A 15,017-nucleotide genomic window follows, 5' to 3' on the forward strand; every position below is an offset into this window, starting at 1 on the left:
CTATTAAGAACTTAGAAATTCGTTTAAAAATTATCTTAAGAAAAATCAAATCTTGCTTTGATGTATAATGAAAGATTCAGGTATTGGAGCCAACAAGTCTAAAAAATGATGCAAATAAAATTAGTGGCAGGCAGGGATTTTGGTGGTGTAAAACGACAAGCACAAAATGCAAAGCACTATAAATCCCTTTGAAGTAGGGAGATTAGCAATCCTACATTACTAAACAAAAATCAATGCAGCAACAAGATTTAGTAACAGAAGAGAAGAAAAAGGGGACGATCAGAATTGAACTCATTTTGTTTTTAACAGATGTAACCAACCTAGCGAAGAGCTCAAGTTTGATCACTAGTAATATCTGGTTCCAGCATTATTGTAAACACGGCCCTCGGGGTAAGGAACCCTACCCTCATTTCCTTGAGCTCTTCCACCTGCACCATACTGAGGTCGTTCGCGGTTGGACTCAAACTGACTACTGGCATGACCCCGATGTGTTTCTCCGCCACCAGTGGATCCTGCAGCAGCTGCAACACTATAGCCACGGGTATCCTGCAAACCTGTGTTTGGGTAGTGGCCCATGCTCGATTGCTGGTACTGACTTAATCGAGCTTGTGATTCCTTATGAAGAAACTCTTCTCTTCTATTGGCTTGTTGAACTCGAAGTGCAGAAAGTTTCTCCTGGTATCTGGTATTGATCTCAATTATTTTCTGAAGCAGCAAACACATTGAATGGTTATCATTCAGCTAATCTATAATAAAAAAAAACTTGTATAGGTTGAGCAAGAAATACAATGAAAGCAAAAGTTATCAGGTACCGATTAGTTAGAAAGCAAAGGGAAGAGGAAAGATTTCAAAACCGTTCATAACAAGAAAGTGAAAAGTTTATAGCATGCTAGCCAACAATAAGCTCTTTATAAATTACTTTGCTTAAATAACAATTCAATTTCTGCAGTCATGCAAGCGTCATTCAAGCTAAAAATATCAGAGAAATTCCTCCCTTCAACGGCCTAGATTTAAAATCTGTAACGGTCATAGTCACAAGGGAAAAGCAAGACCAAATAATCGAGAAATTTGCTTCATAGCAAGCCTCACCTCCCTATGCCTAGCATTTTCCACATCCTCTGCATCACTTTGCTCCTTTGCCAATTTCATTACTTCATCAAAGAACTTCCTTTCAAGACCTTCAAAAGACATTGGCAATGAATTGTCCTCAAATCCAAGTTCCATATCTTGTTCACGAGGCTGGATTCTACTAGCTTCCTTATTGGATTGGTTTTCTAAACCACTTTTGGGATCAGGTGGCGGTCCATGGTAGTAAGATCTTGCTCCGTTACCCCCTTGACCTGGAAAAAAAATACAAATATGAACAGCCATTCATAAAACCAAACACTGCATTCTTTTTCTCCAAGAAACAAACAAAATTCCCATGGTTATTAAGCATGCAACCAAAAGCTTGTTCACGCATGTAGCATTCAAATTACATACAACTATCAGTCTCCACTTTCTGATTCTAAACCTTAAAAGCTTCAGTGCGCCACCAGACCAATATCCAAACTTCGATAGGTTAGTATTAATCCTAACACATCAACGCAGCTTGCATTGTCAAAAAGTTCATAGCTTTCTTTGATCAACCATGCTACACCCGAGAGGGTCACGGCATCAACCACTTCAAACGGACAAACACAAGACACTTTCACCAGTTCCACATACCAATTCCTTCACTTTTCAATTCTTAACATTAACAACTTTGACCATAATTTGATACCTCCAATAGCTTAACATTAATTCCTGTACTGTCAAGAAATTCACACCTTCCCTTCATCTTCCACTCAAAAAAATTCACAACCTTGACAAAACCCAGAACAACCTTAACTTCTAACCAAGACATTACATTCACTCATATACTTTAATCATCAATCAAACACAAGAACAGCATGAAAAAACAAAAAATTCACTCGCCTTCACTGAAACCATGAGGCGGCAATTGATTGTGAACATTCCGCGACTCTCTTTCCCACTGCCACTGCCCTTCAGCTTTCGAAGATTTAAACCCAGGATGCTGCTCTGCCTCCACATTAGAATACCCCTCTTGCCTTCCTCCTCCTCCTCCATAACTATTACTCATTGTCCCTGTATTTCCTCTCATTCTCTGTCCACTCCCTCCTCCATATGGATTCATACTCCCATCCCCGTACGCCGGCGGTGGCTGCCGTTTCATTCTTTCAAGATTCTCTCTCTGTGCATAGCAAAATCCAAACAGAGACACAAAAACACACAAATTAGCAACTGTTTAATACATCTTTTTTCAGTGAAATAACGTTGTATCGTAACATAATACCTTAGTTTACTGTACTTTGCTCTGCTTCTTTCTCTTCTTTTCAAGGATCGATTTATGAGTGACCGGAGAGACACAGGATTGGGAGCCAACTAGTGACAGTTGATGCTAGCCCTTGAAAAAGACACCAAGTTTTCTTTACGGGCCGTGGCCTATTGAGCTTAAGCCCTATTATATCTAGGGATGCCTCCATGTTAGGTGTCAGTGGTCGAGTCGGGTTTGGGTCCTTATAGAATCGAGCTTGATTAAATTAAAACGATCTTGTTTTAATTATTTTTTAATTAAAAAGAATAAAAAACGATCCCTAAAATAAGTCTCGACAGGGTTGCGAATCTAACATGTAATAATTCCACTTGATTTTTTCTTAACTTAGCATCATGGGCTAAGTCCCGAGTTGATAGGATCCCAGATAGATCCAACGGGCTGGGCCATGCTGAATAAAATTGCCTTTTTAGGCAAAATAAGATCGCTTATCTACTGGGCTGGACTAAATTCCCCTCTCTAATTGAATCCTCACAAGCCCACTATCTAAGCAAAAATAGGTAAAAGTGGTCGGGTTACAATCCTCGTTCTTTCTTCCTTTTCTCTTCGTTTTGTTCTACGCAAGGAAATACAAAGCTTTGAGATTTGCTCTGATTTGAAAGGAAGTGAAAGAAAAATGTGGAAGAGAGTGTTAAGAGAAGCTACCGTGAGGCAGCCATGGAGTATGATAGCAAGTAAGAGATGCTTGTCATCACCACCAACAAGCAAATCCGCCTCTGTGGACACACTGTTGCTTCGGTATCTGAAAGAACACTATGTTGAAGTCTCCAAGATGAACCCTCCTCCTGTAAGTAAACACAATCTTTACTTAAAATAACCTTTTTGGGTATTTTTATTTAAAAAGTAAAACCCTTTTTTTGTTATTGCTCTGAATGGAACCCCACAAAGGGTTTAGGGTTTTAGATAGAGAAATGGTGGCACATGTTAGTCTGACTACTTTTTTGGATTAAAAATGGTAAACCCATCCTTGTTTTTTTTTATAATGATTTTTGGCTATTTTTGTTTTGATTGTGAGTTTTTGTTGAGTAAAGTTTGTGACTTTAGGCAATTTAAGGAGCTGAAGTCACCTTTTTCCTCAATGTTTGAAGTTTTTGAGGTTGTTTATATCTATGTACAAGCTTGCATGTCTGTTTTTATGGAGCGGAGTTTGTGAATTCAGGGAATTTAGAAAGCTGCTTGTGTCGGTCTCCACATACATGCTTGTATGTTTGTTTGTCGGATTAGAGTTATGTTTGTTGTTGTGTATTGAATTGGGTTTTATGTGTATAAATATGTGAAAGTGTGTGTGATAGAGTTTTTATTGGCTAATTTGATTGATTGAAATTGAATTTGTTGTAGAAAATGAACCCTCCATCTGAGTTTTCAATAGTAAAAGGTGCTTTGGATGGGAATGGTCCAGTTTTGACTCGCACCTATGGGAATGAGGAAATTAAACTCTCTGTAATGAGGATGGCGTATGCTGTACCTGGTGGTGGGGAGGACGATGAAAATGACGAGGACATGAATCAGTTGTTCCTTCATGTGGATGTCTCGAAGCCTGGACAAGATAAATCTCTGCATTTTCTATGTGGACTTTATCCAGATGCACTGGGAGTTCACTCTGTTTCTTTGAGGCCAAAGCTTGACAGTGCTGATTTTCTTGAGGTTACAGCTACATACAGTGGCCCGCAGTTTGCGTAAGTTTCTGTTCTTGTTTCTCTTTACTGGTCGATCATTCAAAAGTTTTTCAGTAATAATGTGTGTTAAAGTATCGGAAAACAATGAGGCATATGATGATTAAAAGAGAATCAACTTCTTATTTATATGTGGATGATGTGACTGATTAGAGGAACTTCTGTTTGCCCTCTTTCTCAATATTCTGATTTAAACTATCGGAAAACAATGAGGCATATGATGCTTAAAAGGGAATCAACTTCGTTGATATGTGGATAATGTAACTGATTAGAGGAACTTCTGTCTACTCCCTTTCCCTTGGGATAAGTACTTTCCATTGGCTTGCATTAGCATGTACTAGGATGCTGCAACTGAAACCATTCTATTTGTTTTTTTTCCCCTTCATTTCCTTGGAATAACTTCGATTTAATTGATTTGATTGTACACTTTGACAAATTGGTCCCTCATTGACAGGGAACTTGATGAAAGGATGAGAGATGCATTCCACGGTTTTATTGAAGAACGAGGTGTGGATGAGAAGCTGTTTAATTTCCTTCAGGCATGGTTGTATGTGAAGGAGCACCGGAGTCTTATGCGTTGGTTTAAAACAGTGGGCATGTACATCAATGAAAATAAGCCAGCTAAGAGTTCTTAATATTGTCATAAGGGGGTTTCGTAAAATGATTTATCTGCAAGCGAAAATGCTAGACTGCTACCAAGTTGATGGCATATCTGCTTGATTACTAGCTGGTGAGCCGTGTTGTCTAAACTCTTCAGCGTCATAGTTCTGTTTCTGTCTTGAAGTAAAAGTATCATAGCTGTTTTGTCATGGAGATGACATTTTCATGTTTGAACTGTTTTCTTTCTCTATTAGGTGATTCATTACATGGGCAAAGATGGGCAACATTCTTCTCGGACATGCTTATTTTTAAGTGCTTTTGCAGCTTGATCAAATGTTTTCTTCATAAATTTCTTCGTGTCTAGAGGAAGATTGTTTGGTGTGAAGTAGAAGACAAAGATTCTGGGCTCAAATTGCTCGAGTAGCTTATTACTATGTATACCTCCCACTTTAACACTGCCCTCCTGTTTCGTATCTTATAACATGTTGCACTTTGCCATTTCAAAATCAAAGCTGATGGAAATTTTTATATTGAACTCTGTATTCTTTAGCTTTGTAACTCTAACTAAACAAAAATCTTCAAAAAAAAGAAAGAACGATGATCCAGATATTCTTTGAATCCACTTGGGACAGGAAATGATCCAGATATTCTTTGAATCCTCTGGGGACAGGAACTTTCATGGCTTAAGCAAGGAATTATTTGTTTTTTTTTGCATTTTGTTCATTTTCCCCCTCTTTTTTTTTCAACTTTTTTTTTTTTTCATTTATTTTTTTTTCAAAATTTTTTTTGTTGATTTTACTTTCTAAATATTGAGCTAGTTAAAAATTTTATTTTGTAATTTTTTTTATTTAAAATACTGTGGATTTCTGTGGTGTTTTTGCACATAGTTTTTCTATTTTTTTTAATTTTTTAAAATTATATTTATCAAATTTTTTTAATATCGAACTGATTGAGAATTTAATTTGATAATTTTTTTTCTTTAAAATATTATTAATTACTACAGTGTTTTTCTGTATAGTGTTTTTTTTTTATGATTTGGGTATGGAGAAATTATTGTTTCTTCACACTCAAAAATATTGTGGATGACAACAATAATCCATAATGTTTTTTTTTTTTGCTTTTTTTTTCAACTTTCCCCTTTTTTCTTTTTCCAAAATTACATTTCTTTTTTTTTCAACTTTTCTTTATTTTTTTTTAAAATTATTTTTGTTGATTTTACTTTTTAAATATTGAGTTGGTTAAAAATTTTACTTTGTAATTTTTTTTCTTTAAAATACTGTGGATTTCTGCGGTGTTTTTCTACATAGTTTTTCTATTTATTTTATTTTTTAAAATTATATTTGTCGATTTTTTTTTTAATATTGAGTTTATTGAGAATTTAGTTTGGTAATTTTTTAAAAAAAAACATTGTCGATTGCTACAGTGTTTCTTCACATAGTTTTTTTTTTTTTTTATTTTCTTCGAAATTATCTTTTTTTATTTTTTTTTTTAATATTTAGCTGGTTAAAAATTACAGTTACAATATGTGAGGAAAGCCCTGTAACTTTCCTCGTAGATTACTGTGGATTGTTAAAATGTTTTTTTCCCATATAGTTTTTTCCTGTTTTGTTATGTTTTTCTAAAATTATCTGTTAATTTTATTTTTTAAATATTAAGCTTATTAAGAATTGCAATTACAAGTAAATACAAGTTTTTCCTCACAAAACACTATGAATTGATACAGTTTTTTCTCGCATGGTTTTTTTTCAATTTCTTTTGTGTTTTTATTTTTTATAATATTTTTTTCTAAAATTATCTTCGTCGATTTTATTTTTTTAATATTAAGCTGGTTAGAATTTAACTTTGTAATAAAGCTTAATCATGTGGGGAAAGCACTGTAACTTTCCTTACAAAACATTGTGGATTGCTACAATGGCTCTCCACATGGTTTTTTTTCTTATAATTTTTTTAAAATTCATTTTGTCAATTTTATTCTTTTAATATTAAGCTGTTTCAAAATTACAATTACAAATAAGGCTAAATTGTGTGGGGAAGTATTGTAGCTTTCATCACAAAACATTATGAATTGTTACAGTGTTTCTAACATGATTTTTCCCCCTTTTCTGTGTTTTTTTTTCTAAAATTATCTATGTCAATTTTTTTTAATATTTAACTGATTAAGAATTTATCTTTGTAATTTTTTTCTTTAAAATACTATAAATTGTAGCAGTGTTTTTTCATATGATTTTTTTATGATTTTTTCCAAAATTATCTTTGTTGATTTTTTTTAAAATATTGAGTTGGTTAGGAATTATAATTACAATAAAGCTAAATCATATGGGGAAAGCGTTGTAGTTTTTCTCACAAAACACTGTAGATTGCTACAGTATGGTTTTTTATTTTATTTTATTAGAAAAAGCACTGTAGTTTTCCTCATAAAATATTGTCAATTGCTACAACGTTTTTACTCATGGGTTTTTTTCCTTCCAAAATTATCTTTGTTGATTTTTTTTAATATTAAGTTGGTAGAGAATTTAACTTTGTAATTTTTTTTGCTTTTTATTAACAGAAAAGCTAAATAATATGGCAAAAACACTGTATCTTTCCTCACAAAACACTGTGGATTGCTACAAATCATTTTGTTCAGTTTCTAAATTTTTGATCACTAACACAACTTTTTTTTTTCGTCATGAAATATTTGTTCCATCATAGCTTTTGTTTCTATTACTTATCTAGTGCTAGTTCACAATTATAACATTATTAAGTATATTTATTTTATAAACTCTTAATAGCGCGTGGACATATCATCTCGTGTTTGCCGAGCCATGTGTGGTTTGAGGTTTTGTGTGCGTAGGATGTAGTTGCACATGCACTAACTTGCCGGAGTCGGAGTTAACAAACAGACATGGATAGAAGAATATTTCAAGAGCCCATCCAAGGGGTTTCTCCTCCACAAACATAGTGTGATTAGTTTTGAGGCTCTGCATTTAAAGGGAGAATACCAATAGGATTCTTGGCTATGTATTCAGTAAATAGGTTTAGCCGATGAAAGCCAAAAGAAACTTGTTCAGAATAATTAATCGTGGATTCATGATGCTCTGGAAACTCAAAAGTCGAAATATGAATTAATTGGAATGCCGAAAATATTCTTTCTAAAAAAAATCAACAGTTCCATGCTATAAATTTAGACTTGGGAATGAAATAATCTTTATTGAAAATGAAAATCCAATAGTGAAATGAAAGCAAGTTATCATTTATTAAATCTTAGTAAAACTACATTTAATATTGGATATTGTCTCATGATAATAAATAAATGGGACAGAAAGGATATATAAAATAAAAATCCACTTAAAATTACAATGATTTTTTCGTTAATTTTAATGATTGTAGCTGTGATAGGTAGGAGATCCAAATGGAAACCTATTTTTGTGAGAGAACCTAGTTGAGAATTCGGGGAAAATATATGTCTTTTGCCCTTGTTTTTACATTAAGACAACAAATTAAGGATTATATTTGATAACAATAAGAAAATCATACTAAATAAACGCTTACTATTAATTCCATAAATAACAAAAGAAAATATAAGTGCATCAATAACCATCTCCCTGAAAAAATAATAACTAATAAATCAAATCAATTTTTCTGGGATTTCTTTATTGGAGGATGATCAACCTCTCTTTTTTCTACAAGTAGAGCTTGTTTGTCAGCACAGCCAATCCCACAGCTGGCTGCATTAACAAAAAAAAAAAAAAAAACAGAGATAGGATGTTTACTTTGCCACCATGCTTTACCAAAGGTGGCAAAGTTCTTGGTGGAACAAATTTTACAAGAATATCATGCATGAAGCACTAGAAGCTTATTGGTGAAGGAAAAAGTCTAATCTATAGACTTGACAAAAAGCTATGCAACGAGAACTAGAAATCACTTTATGATTTTTACCGTTATATGGTCTCAACAAAGACTATATGATCAGTACTTTGTTTTTTAGAATTTTTTAAAATGAACTCTGCATTCTTTAGCTTTGCAATTCAAACCAAACACTCATCTTCAAGAAGATTTAGATGAACACACATGATGGGGAAATTGCTTCGATTTAGCAATTGCACGGGAAAATAATAAAAAGCATGCAAGGTGACATATAAAAAATGTATTTCATTATTCCAGATATATATATTTTGAATCCACTTAGGGACACGTGTTGGGTATACGACCAAAGTGGACAATATCATGAGGGCTTAGGCTTAAAGTGGACAATATCATACCAATGTGGAGATAAGTGGTGTCCCTAGTCCTTACAATTGGTATCAGAGCATATGGTTTGAAGTGGTGTTTGATTTTTGCTCAAAAATAAAAGTTGTCAAAATTGTGTTTTGACCATACCATTGTGTAGAGGAGGAAGAGACGAAGCCACTGGTAAAAACAGCGTCGAAATCGGACGTCTAAAACGAGCGCCACGCGTCTTCTTCGCCCCGATGGGTTGACCCGACCGGAATACTAGTTGACCCGACCTATGTGACTAACCCGGATAAAGATGACGTCAGCATGACGCGATTGTGATGTCAGCATGTACAGTAGACATGCCAGGGATGACATCATCCTGATGTAATTGTGGCATCAACATGTACAGTAGCATGCCATGTCGGCGCTCAGTCAGCAGCCACGTCAGCACAATGGGACCATCTGCCACATCATCAACCGCGAGCCGAGTTGAGTTGAGCCGAGTCGAATGGAGCCGAGCTGAGTTGGAGCCGAGCCGCGAGCCGAGGGATAGGATCCAGCGTAGCTGATCTTATGTGCAACTGGATCTGAGATTGAATCTGAGTCGTTCATCAGGCCAGAATTGTTTTGATCAAATCTTAGCCGTCTGAAATGCTATTTGGATGATTTCAGACTTGTTTCCAGCTAATTTGATTGTTCCGGATGCAATGGTATGGTCCGATCGTTGAGATTTGAGACCAAAAAAGCGGTGGTGAATTAACAAAAGAGATTACTCGATTAGGAGGCATCTGAAGGGCATCATGGTGGTCGATGGAGATGAAGAAGAAGAAGGTGCACATGTTTACCCAATTACATGTGTTGAACTGCTAAGTGGAGAAATTTTAATTGCCTTGAGCAAGGCAAAATTAGGATACTCTGGACATCCGATCATGTGGACGATTTGAGGTGGAGAGTGGAAATTGATGAAGACCAATCTTGACGAATCTAAGAACTGGTAGTCTCGCTAGATGTTGAGAAATTAGGTATAAATCCAAGATACCCTTAATCACTTGTAAAGGAAAGCCGCAACAAAGCTAGCAAATGGTTGTATATACAAAAAGGTAGTACGGTGGATAGATACGTTCTAAGAAGTTCTGTCTAGGAGATTGGGTTTTAAGCGGGACCAGTGTGACCCCTCCAAATCTTTCCTGGGAACTTGCTTAGTTGAAGGATCATCCACACAGTACTATTTTTGTATATGTAACAGTTTGTAATGAAACTGTTGAGGACTAGCAAGATGACGGCATAAAGGAATAGTTGGGTTCCGTATGTTCAAGGATATGATGGAGTGGTGATTTCTTCAAAGAAGTTAGATTTGGTGACTGTAATTTCTCGAAGGGAGAATTGATGAAGACCCTGATAATAGAAGAGAAATACAGCAAGGGGATAAAGATTGACACCCTATTTTGACTTGGATAAATGTTGTGACAAGATGAGCTGCTGTCAAACATAAAAAGCAAAGAATAGGGAGAAATCTGGAGAACAAAAATTGCACGAGAGCACACGCAGATTGTGCAGGAGTACCTGAAGGATCCAACGAGGTACTATAATGAGACAACAGATGCAAGGAGAAGAAGAGTTCCCAGATGAAGCTTAGAGCAGAGACTGTGTGAAAAAGTTGTACAACAGGAAGTCTTTTGTGCTCTTGATAAAGGCAACAAGCGAGGATCTTTCTAATGCATGCAAGGATGGAAAGATGAGCTGTTGCAGAAGCACCAAATTAAGGGGGTGCGACCGCCTATGATGAAAGGCGAAGACACCAAAGAGAGTTGGTGTAGGTGAAGCTATCAAACAGAGAGGCACATAAGCTCCAAACATAGAAAATGAGATAGAGGATTGTGAAGAGTGCACCACAACTCTCTTTTTCTATGTGAATAGTGCAGTGATCTCTCCCAAGTCCACATGGTGGTAGAGAATCTTAGAGTCACTGGAGACATCCCCGATGAAGGAGGATGTGACCGCTTCATGACAGACAGAGAAACCTCAGGCAAGAAGGTGCGTGGGCCATGAAACGAGCCCAAGTACAAACCGCCGCATGACAACAAGCGGAGACACCTCAGAGAGAAGGTGTGTGGGCCATGAAAGGAGCCCAAGTACAAACCGCCGCATGACGACGAACAGAGACACCTCAGACAAAAAGGTGTGTGGGTCATGAAACGAGCCCAAATTCAGACCGTCTCATGACAACAGACGGAGACACCTCGGATGGAAGGTATGAGGACCATGATATAGTCCATGTTCAAACCATCTCATGACGACAGACGGAGACACCTCAGGAGAAGGTGGGAGGACCAGGATATGAGTCCAAGTTTAGACCGTCTCATGACGACAGGTGGAGACACCTCAAACAGAAGGTGTGAGGACCAGGATATGAGTTCAAGTTCAGACCGTCTCATGACGACAGGTGGAGACACTTCAAACAGAAGGTGTGAGGACCAGGATATGAGTTCAAGTTCAGACCGTCTCATTACAACAGGTGGAGACACCTCAGACAGAAGGTGTGAGGACTGGGATATGAGTCCAAGTTCAAACCGTCTCATGATGACAGGCGGAGACACATCAGGAGAAGGTGAGAGGACCATGATATGAGTCCAAGTTCAGACCGTCTCATGACAACAGGCGGAGACACCATAGAGAAGGTGTGAGGGCCATGATAGGAGCTCAATTACAGAATGCCCTAGAGCCAATGTGATGGCTGGTATAAGTGGACAGGTGTATAGCTAATGAAGAAGCTATGATGAGTATGGAGATAAATGCAGGATTGACTTTCATGGATATCGCCCTCATGCTAAAGATCAATGAGCTAGAAGACATTTTCCTTGGACAATAAGTGGATAACTTGTGGAGCATTAAGACGTGACTGCTATGAAGAAGCAGAGGGCATGCGCAGGTTCCGAGAACAAGTTGACTCTTGTCAAGGTGGTGAGCTCAGTAATGACATTGTAATACTCAGAGTATGAAGATAGAGATGGATCAACCTTTAATGGGTTGTCCCCATGGTTAAAGGTGAAGAGCTACCTGGACTCTTGAGACTAAGAGCTGGAGACTCACGAAGAAGTAAGGCGTGGTTTCTAGGGAGGAACAAAGGGCAGACGCAACTCCGGGATGAGTAGACTCTTGGAAGAGTAATGAGCTCGAGATCACATTAAAATACTCAATGACTATCGCACTTGGGAATATTCGTTTGAGGGGGTGTTGTAAGCCTTGGTGTAAGGCTTGATAAATCATTCCGGGCCAAGCATGATTGATATGCTTGAAGGGGGATGTTGTTCCAGAGACAAGCGTTAACACTCTTCAGATGAGATGTGACAAACCATCTGGTTGAAGTGATCCTTTAAAGTGAGCAAAGGGGTGCTTGAGTGACTCTGGTGATTGAGAGGTTTGGCAAGTATCTGTAAACTTAGCCACAAACGCTCTCGGAATGGTAAGCTTGGAAGAGTTGCAGAATGCAAGCATGTGCTAAAGAAGCAAGAGGACAATTGCCCACATAAATGGCAAAGGGGGTGATTGTTGGGTTGGTTGCCATTAATGTGCAGCAACCATTAATGGACGGCACCGTCCATTGATAAATGCAGCAGCCCTTCCGGAATGTCAAAGGTTGGCAGCCACCATTGTTGAAAATGAGCTGGAGTTGGTGGCCACCATTATTGACAAAAGAACAAGTGGAGCAGCACCATGGATGCCTATAAATAGAGGCATACATTATAGAGCAAAATGAGAGAGTTAAGAGAAGAGAGTAGAGCTAAAGATGTGAGAGATGTAAGAGAGAGTGGGTTGCTAAGGCAGCCAGCAGTAGCTGCCATTGCAGCACTGAAAAGAGAGAAATAGAGTGAGGTTGAGAGTTGTCAAAGAGGGGATGATTCCTTCTTCTCTATTGTTGTAAATCTTGTTCTCTCCCTATATAATGCAATGGCTTCTCCCGTAGATGTAGGCGGTTTACCGAACCACGTTAAATATTGTGTCAGTGTACTTTACCTCCTATGAGCAAATATCTGTACATCACCGGTCAGAATTCCCTACAACACGAACTTTCATGGCTTAAGCAACTGAGTGTTCTCTAGCCTCGTGTGATTTGAGACTGTGTGAACAGGAAGTAGTTGCACTTCAAAGACAGACAGACAGACAGTCTACAGACATGTATTGGAAACTAGTACGATTAATTTTAAGGTTAAAATTAAACTTGGTTAAGAATCATTAATCATGGATTCATCAAAATATATATTGGAAACATCGAAATTAATATTCTCTATCAAAAATAATAATAATACAAAAAATCAACATTCCCATGCATGCTTTGAATTTAGACTTGGGAATCAAGTAATCTTTGTTGAAAATGAAAGTCCCAACAGTGTAATAAAAGCCCGTTACTATTAAATGTTAGCCAGGGAGTGTTTTCAAAAGTTGCAACCTAATTCAACTATATATATATATATATACACACACACACACACACACACACACACACACACACACACACACACACACACCCAACCACGAGTATCCCACCACTACAACATCATCTTAATCCTAATCTCAATCTTGTACATAATCAAAACTCACCACATTAAGGTTAAGATGGCTGAAGGAAAGAGCACAGATCACAGTAGCCTGAAGCTCAAGTCAGTAATCCACGATGATGACAGTAAGGACAACGAAGAAGATAAGGGAGATTTGCCTGATGATCTTTCACTGGAAAAACCAAGCCTTAAAGTTCCGAAAAAGAAACTCCTCATCCTTTGCCTTGGCGGGCTGCTATGTCACAGGGTCTGCCGTAAACGCGGTCCCAGTTACGATTACGTTCAGACAAACCGCCGTCCTGATGCCGCGTATGGAAGCTTTAAAGGTGAATGTTTTAATCAATCTGCAGAGTTTTTTCTTTTTTTGTTCTTACTAGGTATATTCTCTTCTGATCAGTTTACAAGAGGCCATTCTGCGATGATTTTGTGAAATTCTGCTTCGAAAGATTCGAGGTTGGAATCTGGTCTTCTGCTAGAGAGTGAGTAAAAACCTATCTACTTTTCAGTAACCTTTTATGTTGGATGATGTCCTGTCCTAACCATGTTTCTTCCTGCTGTCTGAAACAGATGGTACATGAATGATGCTCTTGATGGTGTTATGAGAGGTTTCAGGTCCAAGCTGTTATTTGCTTGGGTAAGTATGGGTTACCTTTCTTGCGTTATCGTACAATCTTTTATCAGGGATCATTCCTGTCTTATTAATGATGTCCTTTTTCAGGACCAAGACAGATGTACTGATTCAGGGTTCAAAACCTTGGAGAACAAGAAGAAGCCCATCTTTCTTAAGCAATTTAAGCAGCTCTCTGCGCTTTCATGGTGCAAGGGGCAAGAAACTTCTTTGAACACTTTGCTGATTGATAATGAACCCTACAAGTCTCTTCTAAATCCTGTAATAAAACTAACCATCACCTCTTACTTAACTATCACAGTACTTAGTTAATTTGTTGACTTTGATGATTCTGTTCTGATTGTCCATTTTTGCAGTCCCACACCGCGATTTTTCCTGACGAATACACGGTGGACTGTGTTAATGATTCTGCTTTAGGTAAGTCCTGCTGCGTACCATCTGTTCTTATAGGATTGATTCATATATATTATTAACCATACTAATTATATAGTTACTGATTTAATTTGGATTAGGTCCTGAGGGTGATCTTCGGGTCTACTTGGAAGGCCTGGCTGATGCTAAAGATGTTCCATCCTATGTGAACGACCATCCTTTTGGGAAGCCTGCAATCACTCCCTTGCACCCTGACTGGGATTTTTACTCCAAGATTGTTCGACGCCATAGCAAGGAACCGATCGTGAACAAGCAAGGATAATTTACAAAAAAGAACGATGGAGATGTTCTTGTATTTTATATATGCTGTTGCTTATTTTCATGTTGTTTGGTGTTGAACAAACCTACAGTAATTCTGTTGCCTTAATCCATATGTTTGTATTGTGTTAAAGATTATGTTTAATTAATTATAGAATTTGGCAGACCTCCTGTTCGATGTTTAAATTTTCTTGATCGATCCACTTGTAAATCCTAGCAGTAGCAATTTTTTTCTTAAAAACTTAAACAACATGCATTAAGGACTTTGTTCTGAGATATCCGACAACGTTTTGGGTTTT

The 15,017-nt window shown here is 37.3% G+C and overlaps 3 protein-coding genes across 3 annotated transcripts; 2 read left to right on the forward strand and 1 right to left on the reverse strand.

Moving 5' to 3' along the window:
• Positions 1-137: 137 nt before the first annotated feature.
• LOC133697260 (uncharacterized) lies at positions 138-2,494 on the reverse strand. The gene is made up of 4 exons (XM_062119721.1): positions 2,336-2,494; positions 1,957-2,233; positions 1,090-1,340; positions 138-705 (listed from the first exon to the last, which is right to left on the reverse strand). The coding sequence occupies exons 2-4, from the start codon at positions 2,213-2,215 to the stop codon at positions 346-348; spliced, it is 870 nt and encodes a 289-aa protein (XP_061975705.1). The 5' UTR covers positions 2,216-2,233; positions 2,336-2,494; the 3' UTR covers positions 138-345.
• A 399-nt stretch (positions 2,495-2,893) lies between these two features.
• On the forward strand, positions 2,894-5,182 carry LOC133696472 (uncharacterized protein At2g39795, mitochondrial-like). The gene is made up of 4 exons (XM_062118664.1): positions 2,894-3,161; positions 3,713-4,050; positions 4,502-4,777; positions 4,902-5,182. Exons 1-3 carry the CDS (start codon positions 2,991-2,993, stop codon positions 4,680-4,682), a joined length of 690 nt encoding a protein of 229 aa, XP_061974648.1. The 5' UTR covers positions 2,894-2,990; the 3' UTR covers positions 4,683-4,777; positions 4,902-5,182.
• Positions 5,183-13,341: 8,159 nt separating this feature from the next.
• LOC133697970 (uncharacterized) lies at positions 13,342-14,882 on the forward strand. Its single transcript, XM_062120814.1, has 6 exons — positions 13,342-13,726; positions 13,798-13,879; positions 13,968-14,034; positions 14,119-14,289; positions 14,385-14,445; positions 14,541-14,882. Exons 1-6 carry the CDS (start codon positions 13,459-13,461, stop codon positions 14,720-14,722), a joined length of 831 nt encoding a protein of 276 aa, XP_061976798.1. The 5' UTR covers positions 13,342-13,458; the 3' UTR covers positions 14,723-14,882.
• The last annotated feature ends 135 nt before the right edge of the window (positions 14,883-15,017 follow it).

The sequence above is a fragment of the Populus nigra genome, chromosome 6 (genome assembly GCF_951802175.1).
Source record: "Populus nigra chromosome 6, ddPopNigr1.1, whole genome shotgun sequence".
In the NCBI taxonomy this organism is placed as follows: domain Eukaryota; kingdom Viridiplantae; phylum Streptophyta; class Magnoliopsida; order Malpighiales; family Salicaceae; genus Populus; species Populus nigra.